This window comes from Cydia strobilella, chromosome 19, assembly GCF_947568885.1.
Source record: "Cydia strobilella chromosome 19, ilCydStro3.1, whole genome shotgun sequence".
NCBI classification, from domain to species: domain Eukaryota; kingdom Metazoa; phylum Arthropoda; class Insecta; order Lepidoptera; family Tortricidae; genus Cydia; species Cydia strobilella.
Window position 1 is genome coordinate 3,442,923 of NC_086059.1, and position 16,151 is coordinate 3,459,073.

The 16,151-nt window shown below is 38.2% G+C and overlaps 1 protein-coding gene across 3 annotated transcripts in view; it reads left to right on the forward strand.

The window, feature by feature from the left end:
* The first annotated feature begins 433 nt into the window (after positions 1-433).
* Positions 434-16,151, forward strand: part of LOC134750038 (phosphorylase b kinase gamma catalytic chain, liver/testis isoform) — a 31,109-nt gene continuing 15,391 nt past the window's right edge. Inside the window, exons 1-5 of one of the 3 annotated variants that reach the window (XM_063685120.1) lie at positions 434-711; positions 2,095-2,270; positions 5,780-5,912; positions 10,946-11,097; positions 13,379-13,469. In XM_063685120.1, the coding sequence (XP_063541190.1) occupies positions 623-711; positions 2,095-2,270; positions 5,780-5,912; positions 10,946-11,097; positions 13,379-13,469 (641 nt within the window). In that variant the 5' untranslated portion in view covers positions 434-622. Of the gene's footprint in view, positions 712-2,094; positions 2,271-5,779; positions 5,913-10,945; positions 11,098-13,378; positions 13,470-14,234; positions 14,326-16,151 lie in introns of all 3 variants that reach the window. The other 2 variants (XM_063685121.1, XM_063685122.1) reach the window with 2 other exon arrangements.

The following is a 16,151-nucleotide window of genomic DNA, read 5'->3' on the forward strand; positions in this document are numbered from 1 at the left end:
CAATTCACCAGTATTTTATCAAAGTTCAAGCATTCAAAACGCTAACCATCACTATATTTCATAAGAGAAAGCACAATTTCATACAAAACAACGATAATTAAACAAGCAACGAACAAACATGACATGTCACGTACTTATTTGTTTGCCACAACCTCGGTTGTGGCAGCGGTGGAAAAGTGAAACTATGACAAGGACAAACAATAACAGCGCTTTCTCTGCTACTCCTACTGAAAGATACATAAGACTATCCCGTTCGGTCATTTTCCCCCACACCTCATGTCCGATCCAGTTATACTAGATTCATGCACTGTGACGTTACGTTACGTTCTGTCTTCTTGAGTGTCTCTTGTCTTTCAATGTATTTTGCGAGCTTGCTAGTCGAAGTTATTTTATTTAATTATAATAGGCGAAATAAAGAATAATTTTTAGGTTTAGTGTCAATAAAGCCCTAGCCCTATATTTTTCATAAATTATTTATCATATTATAGTCTTAATTCTTATGTAACTAGGGTAATTTATTCTTATATTCTGTGTGCTGTCAGCTGCTCACAATAACCTTTCGTCATTGCGAGCGAGTAAGCCTAATTAGTTGATAAAAAGTATAGCAGCAACAGTGAACGGCATGGCGAAGGAAGAAGACGATGATTTGCCCGACAAGGATGCGGCGAAGGAGTTCTACGCAAAATATGAACCCAAGGAAATCATAGGCAGGTGAGATCTATATTTGGGACGCAAGTGTCAATCGTCAGGAACGTGATTTCTTTGGAGTTGCGAGGCTGCCAAGAGCGGCTAGCGGAAAAGACAATTGATCAAACGCCAGGCGTTGTTGTACATAACAAGACATTACTCATAAGTAATGTTTTCTGTTTGACCTTGAGAATGAAACCTAGCAATGCCGCCGTCCGGCATCGATTTTCGAGTGAATCCGGCTATAATCTGATATATCCAGAGTTCAAGGACGCCTCATTGTTAATTTAAATTCGACTCAATTGATGTAAAGCACTTTTTTATTGTTGAAGATTGTTTAAAAGTTTGATTAGCTTTAAGTGACTTATTCACCCATATCAAAAGCATTTTAAATGGGGAAAATTTAACAGAAATGTCTAGAATCCTTAACTTTTACTTTGTTTCAATAACTGAAATTATATAAAATAATAACAACAGTTATTGTAACCAACTTAACCATGGATTTCACTGATAAATAAATATGTACTTATATATTTTAAGTAATACGGATATCCATAGTACTCCCTATAAAGGATTTTGGGGTTATTTTAATACATTTGTTGACAAAAACATTTTAGCAATTAGCCAAAGAATTGTGAAATTACTTGTAAGAACATATACCTTCTTATATATTTATTTAAACTAACACGATTTTCACTCTTAATTTTAAACTAACGTACAAAATCACGTACAAACTTACGTTTATTTATGGCCCGACTAATGATCAAAATGAGGGACAGGGGATTTCGTCTTTGTGGAATCCAGTGATTAGCAAATGTAAGGGGGAAAAAACATCCCATCACATACCATTGCATGTTGTGAGTGTTGTGTGTAGGCAGTGACAACCCTAGCATAATTACTAATCAAGATCAAGTGCGGGTAGCTCGCACAGCAAGATGTTGATACAATTCCTCGCCAGTCTGCCTGTGACCACGAACATAACGTCACATTCGGAACGTCAGGCCATAAATAAACGTAAGTTTTTACGCGATTAAGTGCCAGTTGCACCATCCACACTTGACAGACTGATCAACGTCACCCGGCGCGCCACGGCGGTTTACTATGAAGCTTTCCATAGAATTAAATTTAGCGAACTCTTTAACGATGACAAATAGTCTGGTGCAGCCAACCCTAAGTCCCGTGTTAGTTTAAAATTATATACCTTCTTATTCTAAAAGGAAGGTAAAGGGGTATTCAATACCATGTGGTGTCCATGTTTTGGTTGCTGTAGTTAAAGCCTGTTATGAATAGAAATATTAGCAAAATAATTAAATTAAAAACTGCCCAAATTGGTAATAACTAATTCCAAATATTTATTGCATCAGCCCTAATTTACAAATAAATGCATGCACTATTTGCTTATTTCAGGGGCATCAGCTCAACCGTCCGAAGATGCGTAGAGAAGGAGACAGGCCGGGAGTATGCTGCCAAGATCATAGATCTTAGTCAGGAGTCCACGGACGGAGTAGATACACACACCATGAGAGATGCCACCAAGCAGGAGATACATATCCTGCGGATGGTAGCCGGACACCCTTATATTAGTGAGTGAGTTGTTATAGCACACAATAAAACTACACAACTGTATATGAATAGTGGCAGAAGATGAGAGACAGAGAGAGAACAAAATTTAGGTAAAAATTGTAAAAACAAACAATTAGCTCCATGCATGAATTTATTTTTATTTTTGGATTCATAATTTATATCGTTGGAACACTGGAAATGATAAAAATACTTTTATAAACCTTAACATTATTTTATTAAAAAATATTTAAAATGTTGAAAATTTTTGAGCGGTTGAAACGCTCATAATTTTTGGCGCGAATTCGACAGAGCGTGATAACGTCACACGTTGGGCGGCCCAACTGACGTTTGCTACTAATGACACTAATCTGTCGAACGCGTGACGTCACGTGGCGTTTCGAGCGTTTCGCTCACTAGCTTTTCGCGGGCAAATTTTAGTACTTTTTATTTATAATTTTAAGTAATTAAATGGTAATTTAAAAACGGAAATGCATTTGTAACATGATATAACGGTAACAAACATCCGAATTAAACATATTTCGTTCAAATATAAACTTCATTCATTCGGTGGTTGCGAGCGGCACAGGATCGGTCGGAGTGGCGAGCCTTGGGGGAGGCCTATGTCCAGCAGTGGACGTCTATCGGCTGACATGATGATGATGATGATGATGATAAACTTCATGCATGAGGCAAATTTTTACGTTTCTAAGCTTATTTGGGGCTTACTACATTTTTTTCATAGTTTTGTAACTATATAAAAAAAAACAAGTGCAGTGATATACACGCATCAGCTTTCAGCTGCTAGTGTATTAAACAATATAATATAATAATATAATTGTAGGAAATGACTAGAGATATAGCCCGAATGAAAACACGCCCTAAACGTTTTGCCATTTATTTCAGTCATTTCCTACATCTGGCGACCGTGACAGGACGTGTTTTCATTCGGGCTATATCTAGTCATTTCCTACAATAATATATTCTCGCAAACCCGCTATGTCAGTAGAAAAACGCGCGTCATTCAAATTTTCTATGAGAGGTTTGTCCTGTTTGCTCGTCTATAACTACTTGTATATACTACAGGGTTGATATGATTTAAATCACTTGATTTAAATCAGTGATTTAAATCGTGATTTTAATCAAGGGATTTTTTCAAAAAAAATATTGATTTAAATCATTAAATTTTTACTACAACCAAATCGGCCCAAAATTGTTTATAGGGAATTCCCCGGACCACTATGGCACGCACACATGTGCAAGCGAGTCATAGCGTAACAGTTTCGGGGAAACCCCGAAACTATGGATGGTATAGAAAAGGATGCCAATCTCTTAAGGCAGAATTGTTGCAAAAGTGACCGCTTTCAGCTTTAAATAATAGTTCCTAATCTCTCCGGTGGCGCTAGTTAGGGTCTGGGACATGAGTATAACATGAACCAACAAATAACCCGACCAAATTACGTAGTGTTTTTGGTAGTATTTCGGTGTATGGTGGCGCCGCCTAATTACTGTTTTTTGATGGACACTTTTCATACATAGAGATTTGGCTCCTTTATATACCTATATATAGTCTCCATGCCCGAAACCATAATACGAGGCGCATGGTACCGAAACAGTTCCAGGATTCCCCGAAACTAAAACACGAGACGCATTTCGCTTTTCGCCCGGTCATTCGTAATTGACTAGTTAAAGAGTGAATACAACAAAAAGATGTCTGTAAGAAAAAAAGATGCTGTGTGGGTTTATTCTTTCAAGTGGCATACGTCGTTTTCGAGTTGAAGGAATTTCAATTTTATTTTAATTAATCAAATTCCAAATTTAAATGACGTTAATTGTCCGCGAGGCGGTTCCTGTCACTTCAAGGGTTATTTCGATGAAAAAAAGTCCGCTTCCGGCAAGTTTAAGAAAGCGGTGTGTAACTGAACTGAACTGGCTATTTAATTAATAAAAACAGACAAGAAAATGAAAAAAATGAAAAAAATCTGAATTAAATCAAATAAATCCGATTTAAATCTAATTAATCGGATTATGGAGTAGGATGGACCTTTTGGAGTAGGATGCGCAGCACTGAAAACTGTATCCTTGCCGTAATTAGTGAGGATTTGCAAAGTCCAATTTGTAGGTTTTGGCTGTCTCTGCATCAAGATGCGAACCGGAAGTAGTAGGTTATTCTATTCTATTCTATTTTATTTTATTTTAAATTGTAATTTTAAATATATAATTATTGATTTTGATTTTTATCTGTTATTTTTACTTTTAACTTTTTACACTTGTCTCATCTTATAGGTAATTCTGTGTTTTATATGGGAACTTGCCTGAAATAAAATCAATTGAATTTAATTTTAATTTAATTTAATTATTATGATTTTTTTATAAAAATCGTGATTTTTATCAACCCTGATATACTATGTCTACGTGCTAAGGGCTCAGATCACTTGCCTATAAGATAGAGCATGTCAAAGTATCAGCGGTCACTTCATATTAGGCGCCATTCATTTATTACGTAAGACGATTTAGGGGGGGAGGGGGGTCGAACATGTCTTATTTTGTCTTACAAGGGGTCGGGAGGGGGTTTTCAGAGTTCTTACGTAAGATCACAAAGATGCGAAAAATTTCAAACTTCTATGAAATTATGACGTTTTAAATAATACTTCCACGCTATGTTATCAAGCACGGTGCAGAGTTAGCTTAGACGGCCTCCAGTACCTTTGTAGGAACAAATAAACATTCCAAAAATGTATTTTTTTAAATAAACAATAAAACAAACCAAACTTGTATTCAGTTTTTCCTTTAGATTTTTACGTAATATGGGGAGGAGGGGTCGGCCTATTCTTATTTTTTCTTACATAGGGGTTGGAACACTGACAAAAAGTCTTAAGTAATAAATGAATGGCGCCTTACTACACCTACGGATCCTATGCGTGACCTTATATGCTTCATTGTGCATAGTCCTTAGGTAGTAAAGGGTTATTTTCTCTGCATCACATACATAGTTGGTGACATAAAATGTCACTGCATTGTGATAATGTCAGACATTTATTATGCATTCATAAACACACGATAAAGGTATTAAAACACTAAATAAACTGATAATTTAGCAATTAGTATTACCGCAAATAGTAGAGGTGTGTCATCACAAAACAAATACACTTAAGGACATTGAAAACTTGTCAGTTTGCACAGACATTTTCATATAATGACCCGTTTTCACTGTTAATGAGTGTATAATGTTTGATAAAGTGAGTGTGGACTTTAATCTAAAGTAAGGACTTTAAACACGACGAAAATCATACTTTGACCGTCCTGCTCCTATCTCTATCACACGCGCGTAGTTATATAGCTGTCAAGTCCACGGTGCCGGCAGTCAATGCCACTGTGCGAAAGGGACAGCAATATAATTATGTGCGTGCGATAGAGATAAAATACTAAAAATTACGGAACCCTCGGTGGGCGAATCCGACTCGCACTTGTTTTTTTTCTTTTATGTTGACAAACGTTTCCTATCATCTAACAGTGTATAATTTTGTTTCAGTTGAATTACAAGACGTGTTTGAATCGGAAACATTCATATTCTTAGTATTTGAACTGTGCAAGAATGGGGAGCTGTTCGACTATCTCACTTCAGTGGTGACACTCTCCGAGAAGAAAACTAGATATATCATGAGGTAAGCAGTTCACACTTCCCCCTCACCCCCTGTTCAGCGTTGGAGGTAATGGCGACCAAATGAAAACAGGGATACTAATAATCTAGATTTAATGTTAACAGAAGGCTGGTTGCAATCAAAGTGGGAAAACAGTGCTGATTTGAGAAAATTGCCTTCGTTGCAGGACTTCAAAACCTTCCTAAAGAACCGAGCTGACCGGCTGGAAGCGATAAAAATCTCTGCTGTATAAAATCGTCCACCCCCTCAGGTCGATCCTTCGCGTTTTCTGGCCAAAAAACTATACATACTTACGAATGTGCTTCGCATACTGACAGCTGATGTAGATGGCGTACAAGTCGTACAACTATAGGGCACGATTATTTCTCAGTGACTTGAATAGTCATAGACGTAGCCTGGAATTTTCGCGTCAAAACAAAAGACTCGTAATCTTGCTAGAGTTAGACACATTTTTTATCGATATCGATAGTTGGGTAATGGAAAAAAAAAACGGTCCGATATCTATATATCAGAGAGATAGAGTCATAGTCATAAATAGAGATGGCGCTAATCGCAATATTTGTAATATTGCGATTAGCGCCATCTTTCGATGCATAGCGAAACGTGTTTGATTCGACACGCGTTAGATGGAAGCTCTGAGTACTCCATGTTCCTTCGTAGCGTTGAAACTACCAAATTGTTTTGTTTTTTTGCTTTGATTTGATTTTTAATCGAATTTGAATCATATTGAAAGGATCTGAAAAATGGGTTTTTATATTAGAAACAGTTCAGAAATACTCGTAGTCTTGACACAGTCTAGTTGAGCATCTCATTCATAATCTATAAAACGAAGAACATAATATAAACATCTTCCGCAGAACTAACCGCAAACGACTTTGTAAAATTTTGCATGAAATAGAACACAACCTAATTGAGAATCCTCTAAATTTCCCTCATACCATAGAGTAACTTATACTAGAGCGGTACTGTCATAGTAAATTTTGTAACCCCAGTAAATTCACTGCCATCTGTCGACACACTTTAAAACTAAAAATGAAGATTTATAAAAATACGACAAAATGTATTTAAATATGGATAAATGATTTTTTTTATTTGCATTAATTATTTTTATGATTTTGACCCATGTTCTTTCACTGATATGCGTTACAATTGTTAAATAACAAACGAAACCGTCAACGCCATCTATACGTCAGTAGGCCAAAGCTAGTAGCGCCCTCTGGCCGAGAATCAAATTTTCTTGATTTTCGAGGCACGTTTTTTCCTTAGACTGTATCCAACTATTACGGAGTTATATCTATCTTTGCTCATACCTAAACCTGTACGTAAGTGACCTCACGCACCTAACCTCTGAATTGTCTCAAGTTAAAACAAAAGCTGTGTATAAAACTAAATACTATTAACAAAAATAAAGGCTTAAATAACTAATTACACTCCATTAACGAAATAACCAAGTAATAATCGCACTAGTGCAACCGACCACAAATAAATCGAATGCGTCAAGAATGTCAAGATAATAGATTCGCGAACATCGCGCGCACTCGTTTGACCCAGTCGCTTACTAGCTCTTGCGCAGCTCTGTTCTCCTGGTACCTCTGTACGGTACTTTGCAAGTTTGTCTGCAAGTTTCATTGTCTATAATGTTGAGTGTGTGTAAACATTTTCAAAAGGCGCCTGAAGAAAGGTATGTGCATTTTATTGGGTGGAATTGCGATACAGCGAGGAAATGCTGCCAGCATCTACGGCACTATGCCGCAGGGAAATAGTTTTTAGTTATTTATTTTAAGATTAGTTTTATTTATTTTGAGTTTTAGTTTTTAAGTTTTATAAGTTAGTTATTTAATTTTGTATTAATTATGTAATGTATAATATAAAATGTATGTATAATATCTTTGTATAATATTTAAAAAAAAATGGGTGGAATGTAGATGTTTTGGTTAAATATTAATATCTGGGAGACCGAGCTTTGCTCAGAAAACATATAAAAACTCAAAAATGCGCGTTTTCCCAGACATAAGACCTAGCTAGATCGATTTTGCGCCTTCGAAAACCCCTATATAGCAAATTTCGTCAAAATCTTTAGAGCCGTTTCCGAGATCCCCGAAATATATAAATATATATAGATATACAAGAATTCCTCGTTTAAATGTATAAGATTTACAACATAATATTAGAAAATGTACCTACATTTACTCAGTTTTCAAATACAGCTCAAAAGTTAATTAATGAACCGATTTACAAGACCGAAGTGATATATTAAGTGCTCCGTGAATTAAGTTTTGTACGGAGCACTAAAATACATTATTAAATTATTGTGCAGCCAATACCAACCATACACAATGTATACGAATCCCGGTTATTTGAACCTGAATCATGGATGTTTTCTACGTATTTAAGTATGTATTTATTTATTTGACTATCTATATCGTTGCCTAGTACCCATAGTACAAGTTTTGCATTGTTTGAGGCTAGGTTGATCTGTGTAAGATTACTAAGGTTGTCCCTGAATAAAAAACAAAATAATAAAATTACTTATCTATAGTATGCCTCGCGACAGTTCAAGTTCATATTATAAATGGTTTTTTTTTTAATAAAGCGTAGTTTACTCTTATTCTACTTTAAAGAATTGTCCTATGTAGTTATTGAATAAGTATAATACAATAATTGAAATATCTTTAGTACAAGTTTTGCATTGTTTGGGGCTAGGTTGATCTGTGTAAGATTACTAAGATTGTCCCTGAATAAAAAACAAAATAATAAAATTACTTATCTATAGTATGCCTCGCGACAGTTCAAGTTCATATTATAAATGGTTTTTTTTTAATAAAGCGTAGTTTACTCTTATTCTACTTTAAAGAATTGTCCTATGTAGTTATTGAATAAGTATAATACAATAATTGAAATATCTATAGTACAAGTTTTGCATTGTTTGGGGCTAGGTTGATCTGTGTAAGATTACTAAGATTGTCCCTGAATAAAAAACAAAATAATAAAATTACTTATCTATAGTATGCCTCGCGACAGTTAAAGTTCATATTATAAATGTTTTTTTTTTAACAAAACTTAGTTTACTCTTATGTTCTACTTTAAAGAATTGTCCTATGTAGTTATTGAATAAGTATAATACAATAATTGAAATATCTATAGTACAAGTTTTGCATTGTTTGGGGCTAGGTTGATCTGTGTAAGATTACTAAGATTGTCCCTGAATAAAATACAAAATAATAAAATTACTTATCTATAGTATGCCTCTCGACAGTTCAAGTTCATATTATAAATGTTTTTTTTTTTTAATAAAGCGTAGTTTACTCTTATCACTTATGTTCTACTTTAAAAAAAAATCCTATGTAGTTATTGAATAGGTATAATACAATAATTGAAATATCTATAGTTGTTATTGCTTTGGTTTTATCACTATTTAAAAAAAGTTTTTATTTTTATTCTCTTTATTTATTCTTTTTCTTATGTTAGGTTTTTTATAATATGCATATAAAAGTAAAATATAAAAACACTTAACAAAACAATACAAAATACATATAAACAAATTATAAAAAACCTAACCTAGGGTGCCGCCAGCAGCGGGGCAGGGCCCAAGCTGCCGGTGGTCAGGGCCGCAGAGAGAGGAACCGGCGGACTATCCGCGCCGTGTCCAAGATCACCGCCTTCTGCATCTGACCCTTGATCCAACCACCTAGCGAGAGTCTCTCAAGGTGTTGGTCGAGACTCTTCGCTATGAGACCGTTCGCTGAAACGACTATCGGGACAATGATCGTCGAATCAACATCCCACATGGCGGTTATCTCGTGAGCCAAGTCTAGGTATTTACTGGACTTGTCCTTCTCGGCTTTCACGAGATTCTCATCATGGGGGATGGTGATGTCGACGAGCACGGCCCGGCGCTGCGATCGATCTATTATCACAATGTCAGGCTTATTGGCTACAATAGTCCTGTCAGTGATGATAGATCGATCCCAATAGAGCGTGGCACGACCATTCTCGAGAACTGGCACAGGTAAATACTTGTAGTACGGTACTTCGCAGTCCACAAGGCCGTATAGAAGAGCAAGCTGCTGGTGAATAATCCTGGCTACGAGATTATGTCTGTGCAAGTACTCGCCGTTAGCAAGATGAGAACAACCGGAAATGATATGCCTGAGTGACTCTCCGGGACGGCGGCATGCCCGACAAATGTCGACCGTACCGTCCTTCAGGATATATTTCCGATAGTTGTTCGTCATCATAACTTCGTCCGCAATTGCACAGGCAAAACCCTCGGTTTCTCCGAAGAGGTCCCCGAATCGTAACCAGTTCACCGACGCGAGCAGGTCTACATCGGGTCCCGTGAGGGCCTTGTAGAACCGCCCATGTAGCACCTTACTCTCCCATACCGCCTTGCGGCCCACAGCACTTTGTACCACAGGTTTGTGCCAGTTCTCGTTTGCCAAGGAGAGCGGCGTGAAGTTCCTGTCCACTGCCACCACATCACGATGCATCCCACACTCGTTGTTAAGGAAATAATTCCTGAGATTGCACACCTCGCGGTTGTGGAGATCTTTGGCGTTAAGGAAGCCTCGACCTCCACACTTCCGTGAGATGTACAATCTCATAACTGACGAGCGTGGGTGTAGCATACGGTGTGTGGTGAGTAGTAGACGGACCCTCCGATCCAGGGCGTCCAGCTCGGTCTGAGTCCACCTTAGTATGCCAAAGGAGTATATGAGTATGGGCATTACCCAGGCGTATTATTTTTATTTATTATTATTTAATATTATAAAAAAAGAGTGATGAGTAAAGATACTTCTTATTTGAAAATAATTAGTGTCGAGTAGCAGTACTGATAGTTCCGATACTTGACGCTAGATGTACACTACGAAAATATTAGTCTTTTTGGTAACAAAACCGATGTATGGAGTGAGCACTCTGTGTTTTCTTGTTATTTTTTTTTTATTCAAAATAGTTGTCTTAATTCTTAAGTGTTAATTCTCTTTGGTCAGGCCTATTACGGATTGTTATGTAACCATTCTTCTGACTTGTTTCAGACAAGTCCTAGAGGGCGTGCGATACATACACAGCAAGAACATAGTCCATCGAGACCTGAAACCCGAAAACATCTTATTGGACGACCAGCTGAACGTCAAAATCACAGATTTCGGCTTCGCTAAAGTTCTTAAAGAGGGAGATAAGTTGTTCGGTAAGTCACAAATTCTTTTGGTGGATCAACTTCTCTTTTTATAATTATGATCCGTCAGACCGGCGACAATAGTTTGTTAAAAGGAAAGTTATACTACTTTCTAGTAATATATTATGCTCAATAGATGACCCATTATGGAAAGGGCTTATAACTGCCATAAAAATGTATGTTTGGTTATTTTAAATATCATAAAACCATTTATCTAAGAGTGACCCAGGAGACCGGCGTAACCATCGCAACGAGTGACATATTGTGACAAAAGTTGATTCACCCCTTTAATTCATGGGTGTGTTTGCGCTGCCTGAGCAGGACACCTTACTGCTAGAGAGAGATAGTAATATATGTAGATAGACACAAGAACGTAGTCTGTCGAGGCATGAAACCCAAAAACTTAGTGGACGACCAGCTGAACGTCAAAATCACAGTTTTGACTAATAGTAGTAATATTAAGTATGAAATAATAATGATTTGACTTATTTTGAAAAACAGTAAAAATATACATATTGCGTTTGTACAAACAACAAATTTTTCGTATAACATTAAAACTTGGTAACTCAATTACAACTAAAAATAGCTTCGCATTGGACATTTAACCTTTCTGCTATAATCTTTAATAATACTAAATGACTCGTGGCAATTATTTGTGATCTTATCCCACCATTTTTGTACGCATGACTGACGTCAATTTAAAATAACTTCAGATATCGGGGTTAAAGTTGCATTTCGCTCAAGAGGTCACGGTCCGATTCCCGTACTAATCTTAGGTTTACAATCAAGTTCATACAATGTCGCAAGTCTATTGTTTTAATGCATGGTACCAGGGGTGCAGAAGAACAAAAGAGTGTTATATTAAAGTTGGTGTCTAAAGGAGTCAAGTCAAGCGGTTTACTTAGCAAATGCTGGTTTCCTGGTGAACATACACTGATTTTTTGGTGACTTGGGGGTTATTTTCTCGAACGGTACCCAACCCACCCAATTTACCACGAATTGGTATTTTCATTTTTAGGGTTCCGTACCCAAAGGGTAAAAACGGGACCCTATTACTAAGACTCCGATGTCCGTCTGTCTGTCCGTCTGTCACCAGGCTGTATCTCATGAACCGTGATAGCTAGACAGTTGAAATTTTTACAGATGATGTATTTCTGTTGCCGCTATAACAACAAATACTAAAAAGTACGGAACCCTCGGTGCGCGAGTCCGACTCGCACTTGGCCGGGTTTTTTTATGAGATATTAGTAATGTCAACACATTAATACCTAGTAATAATATTGCCACAAGATCAGCTAAATAGGAGGCATACAGTTGAAGGTAAAGTAAATTCGAAGAACAGATGCGAATAACGGAGATTAAGCGCGAAATAATCTGAATGATATTTGTTGTATGATGCTTGCCGAGGGATATGTAGCCTGATATAGGTACTATACCACTATACTAGTATTTGCGCAAATTGCCTCAGTGTAAGTAAACGCAGTAAAGTGAATTTGGCCGCCAAAGATTGTATTCGTTAAGGCTCCGACTTAACCAGCAATTATCTAAAATCGCATGACTTTAAACTTATCTTGAAAAGGAAACATTAGTGTGACGTGATTCAGTTCAGGGTCATAATTCACGCTTTAAGAATTATTTTAATACGCAACCTCCTTTTTGGCTTAAGCTGCAAGGCATACGAAATTAAATTACAGAAATTAAATAGAGAAGGGATAACTTCTGCAGTCATATATGTACCGTTTTCGTACTCTAAAATGTATTGAGAGCTTCGTCTACAACTACATATGTGACGTTTTCGACTAAAATGTACCACGTGTAGTTTTATGGAAATAACGTACGTCTTATTGACAACCGACCCTTTTGGTTGAAAACGGCATTCCGTCGCAGTTAGGAGTCTGTGTCTTGCCTATTTCTAAGATTAGCATATTTGACACCAATACGAAAATCCTCTAACCAGATAGGTACGCACTATCAGCATATTATATGTCAAGGATTCAAGGTCTGTTGGATATGCGGGTCTACTTAATGCCGCGTTGTGATTGGCTGTTTAGAGGGCATTGTGAGGTTGCTAATTACGCAGTTATCTGTGTAAACAAGGACTAGATGATTAGATTCTAACAATATTCTCATCTCCTAATTATTTAGGTTATTGTATTAGGCTGTCTGATTAGATCTTCATGCAGTAAGGGCTTTCTTGTTTGACACTATGTGTATCCCCAATTGCGTTGCCCCGTTTTTGAGCGAGATGGCATTAATTTAATAAATAATATAAGTACCTATGCATTTGTTACAGAGCTGTGCGGCACGCCGGGCTACCTTGCGCCGGAGACGCTGAAGACGAACATGTTCGAGGACGCGCCCGGGTACGGCATGGAGGTCGACATGTGAGTACTGACGTCCCTTTAGCTCCCTTCTACTACACGGCCATACTTACAGAGCTGTGCGGCACGCTGGGCTACCTGGCGCCGGAGACGCTGAAGGCGAACATGTTCGAGGACGCGCCCTTGTACGGCATGGAGGTCGACATGTGAGTACTGACGTCTCTTTACTGCCCTTCTACTACACGGCCATACTTACAGAACTGTGCGGCACGCTGGGCTACCTGGCGCCGGAGACGCTGAAGACGAACATGTTCGAGGACGCGCCCTTGTACGGCATGGAGGTCGACATGTGAGTACTGACGTCTCTTTACTGCCCTTCTACTACACTGCCATACTTACAGAGCTGTGCGGCACGCTGGGCTACCTGGCGCCGGAGACGCTGAAGGCGAACATGTTCGAGGACGCGCCCTTGTACGGCATGGAGGTCGACATGTGAGTACTGACGTCTCTTTACTGCCCTTCTACTACACGGCCATACTTACAGAACTGTGCGGCACGCTGGGCTACCTGGCGCCGGAGACGCTGAAGACGAACATGTTCGAGGACGCGCCCTTGTACGGCATGGAGGTCGACATGTGAGTACTGACGTCTCTTTACTGCCCTTCTACTACACTGCCATACTTACAGAGCTGTGCGGCACGCTGGGCTACCTGGCGCCGAAGACGCTGAAGGCGAACATGTTCGAGGACGCGGCCGTGTACGGCATGGAGGTCGACATGTGAGTACTGACGTCTCTACTGCCCTTCTACTACACGGCCATACTTACAGAGCTGTGCGGCACGCCGGGCTACCTGGCGCCGGAGACGCTGAAGGCGAACATGTTCGAGGACGCGTACGGGTACGGTACGGAGGTCGACATGTGAGTACTGACGTCCCTTTTTATCCTTATAGACTAATCCTAAGTGTAAGGCCTGAGTGGACGCTCGAGTTGGGCGTGCAGCGGGGCGGGGCGTGCGGCGTGCATATTAAACAAATGCAAACGTATAGGAGTGGCCTTAGTGCACGCTGCTTACATCACTTGTGAGCCCGACGCCACGCTGCACGCCCCGCCGAACGCTCCGCTTCGAGCGTCCACTCAGGCCTTACACTAAGAACACTTGTCGTAAAAATATAAATTAGACAACCATGGAATTAAATAGCAGATTGTACATAAAGATCGTAAAATAGCCATAATAAATCCATAGTTTTTAGACCAAGATCCTACACCTAGTTAGTAAAGCTTTTTTTTTTGCTGATAATGTGATTTATTTACTGTGAACTTTATTACAGTAAAACATATGTCTTGGCGCTTGGCTTCTAAATTATACATGAAATGATTTTGGTGGGATCCATTTTAAGCGCGGTTTAGACTAGGTATTTTCATTACATTCTGATCAAAATTTTGAATGCAGTTTACCTTAGTAGTCTGCATTGTAACGTAACATGCATGCAAGTTCTTGCTAGTTAGTTCTAGCGAAGCCTCGCTTTATACAAGGCAACTTGGACCCGAGCGAAGCGTGGTTCGATACAGGTCGAGGATGAAATACATATTTATACTAGAGTTTGCTTCACTTCGATTGCGAACAAAATAAATTCAAATTCGAGACTGAATAAATAAGGACCTACCTACCTACCTACTTGGACCCGCAAAACATAATTCAAAATTAGCCTCATGCATGAAGTTTATATTTGAACGAAATATGTTTTATTCGGATGTTTGTTACCGTTATATCATGTTACAAATGCATTTCCGTTTTTAAATTACCATTTAATTACTAAAATTATAAATAAATAGTACAAAAATTTGCCCGCGAAAAGCTAGTGAGCGAAACGCTCGAAACGCCACGTGACGTCACGCGTTCGACAGATTAGTGTCATTAGTAGCAAACGTCAGTTGGGCCGCCCAACGTGTGACGTCATCACGCTCTATCGAATTCGCGCCAAAAATTATGAGCGTTTCAACCGCTCCAAAATTTTCAACATTTTAAATATTTTTTAATAAAATAATGTTAAGGTTTACAAAAGTATTTTTATCATTTCCGGTGTTCCAACGATATAAATTATGAATCCAAAAATAAAAATAAATTCATGCATGGAGCTAATTGCACTTTGATCGTAACTGCGCATTTATCGATTTCCGCTACCTAAAGGTTGTCTGGAAGAGATCGCTTTTTAGCGATAAGATCACCTGTTGTTTACCTCTACTTCTGTTGCTGTTTTCTTTCTGTATTGTTTTTTATTGAGGTGTGCAATAAAGAGTATTTGTATTGTATTGCAATAGTCTACTGTTTCCCTATCAACGCGAGAGATTTCTACGACATCGTTCGTTATTATTGTTATTAAATATCTTGTTTATCTACAATTGCATAACCCCTCTATTATCTTAATGTACTAATTATCGGAGACGCGTTTCGCTTCGGTTCTGTGATGCCTATTGGATACCTACGCGATAAATATAGGAAGATAGAAACGTAGAAGTCGTAGGTAGAAATTACAGCATTGGTGGCCTACTGGTAGATAAGCATTGACGACTTTTAAACCAAAGTTCGCAAGTTCAAACCCCGGCTCGTTCGTACGAACGATTTTTATGAGTAATCAAATATTTTTAAGCGACCCAATCCGATATTTATACGGATACAGAGTAACGATGTTTTTGCCGGCCACAAAGCATCACATATTTTTACGGAGTTAATGTCGTCATATACT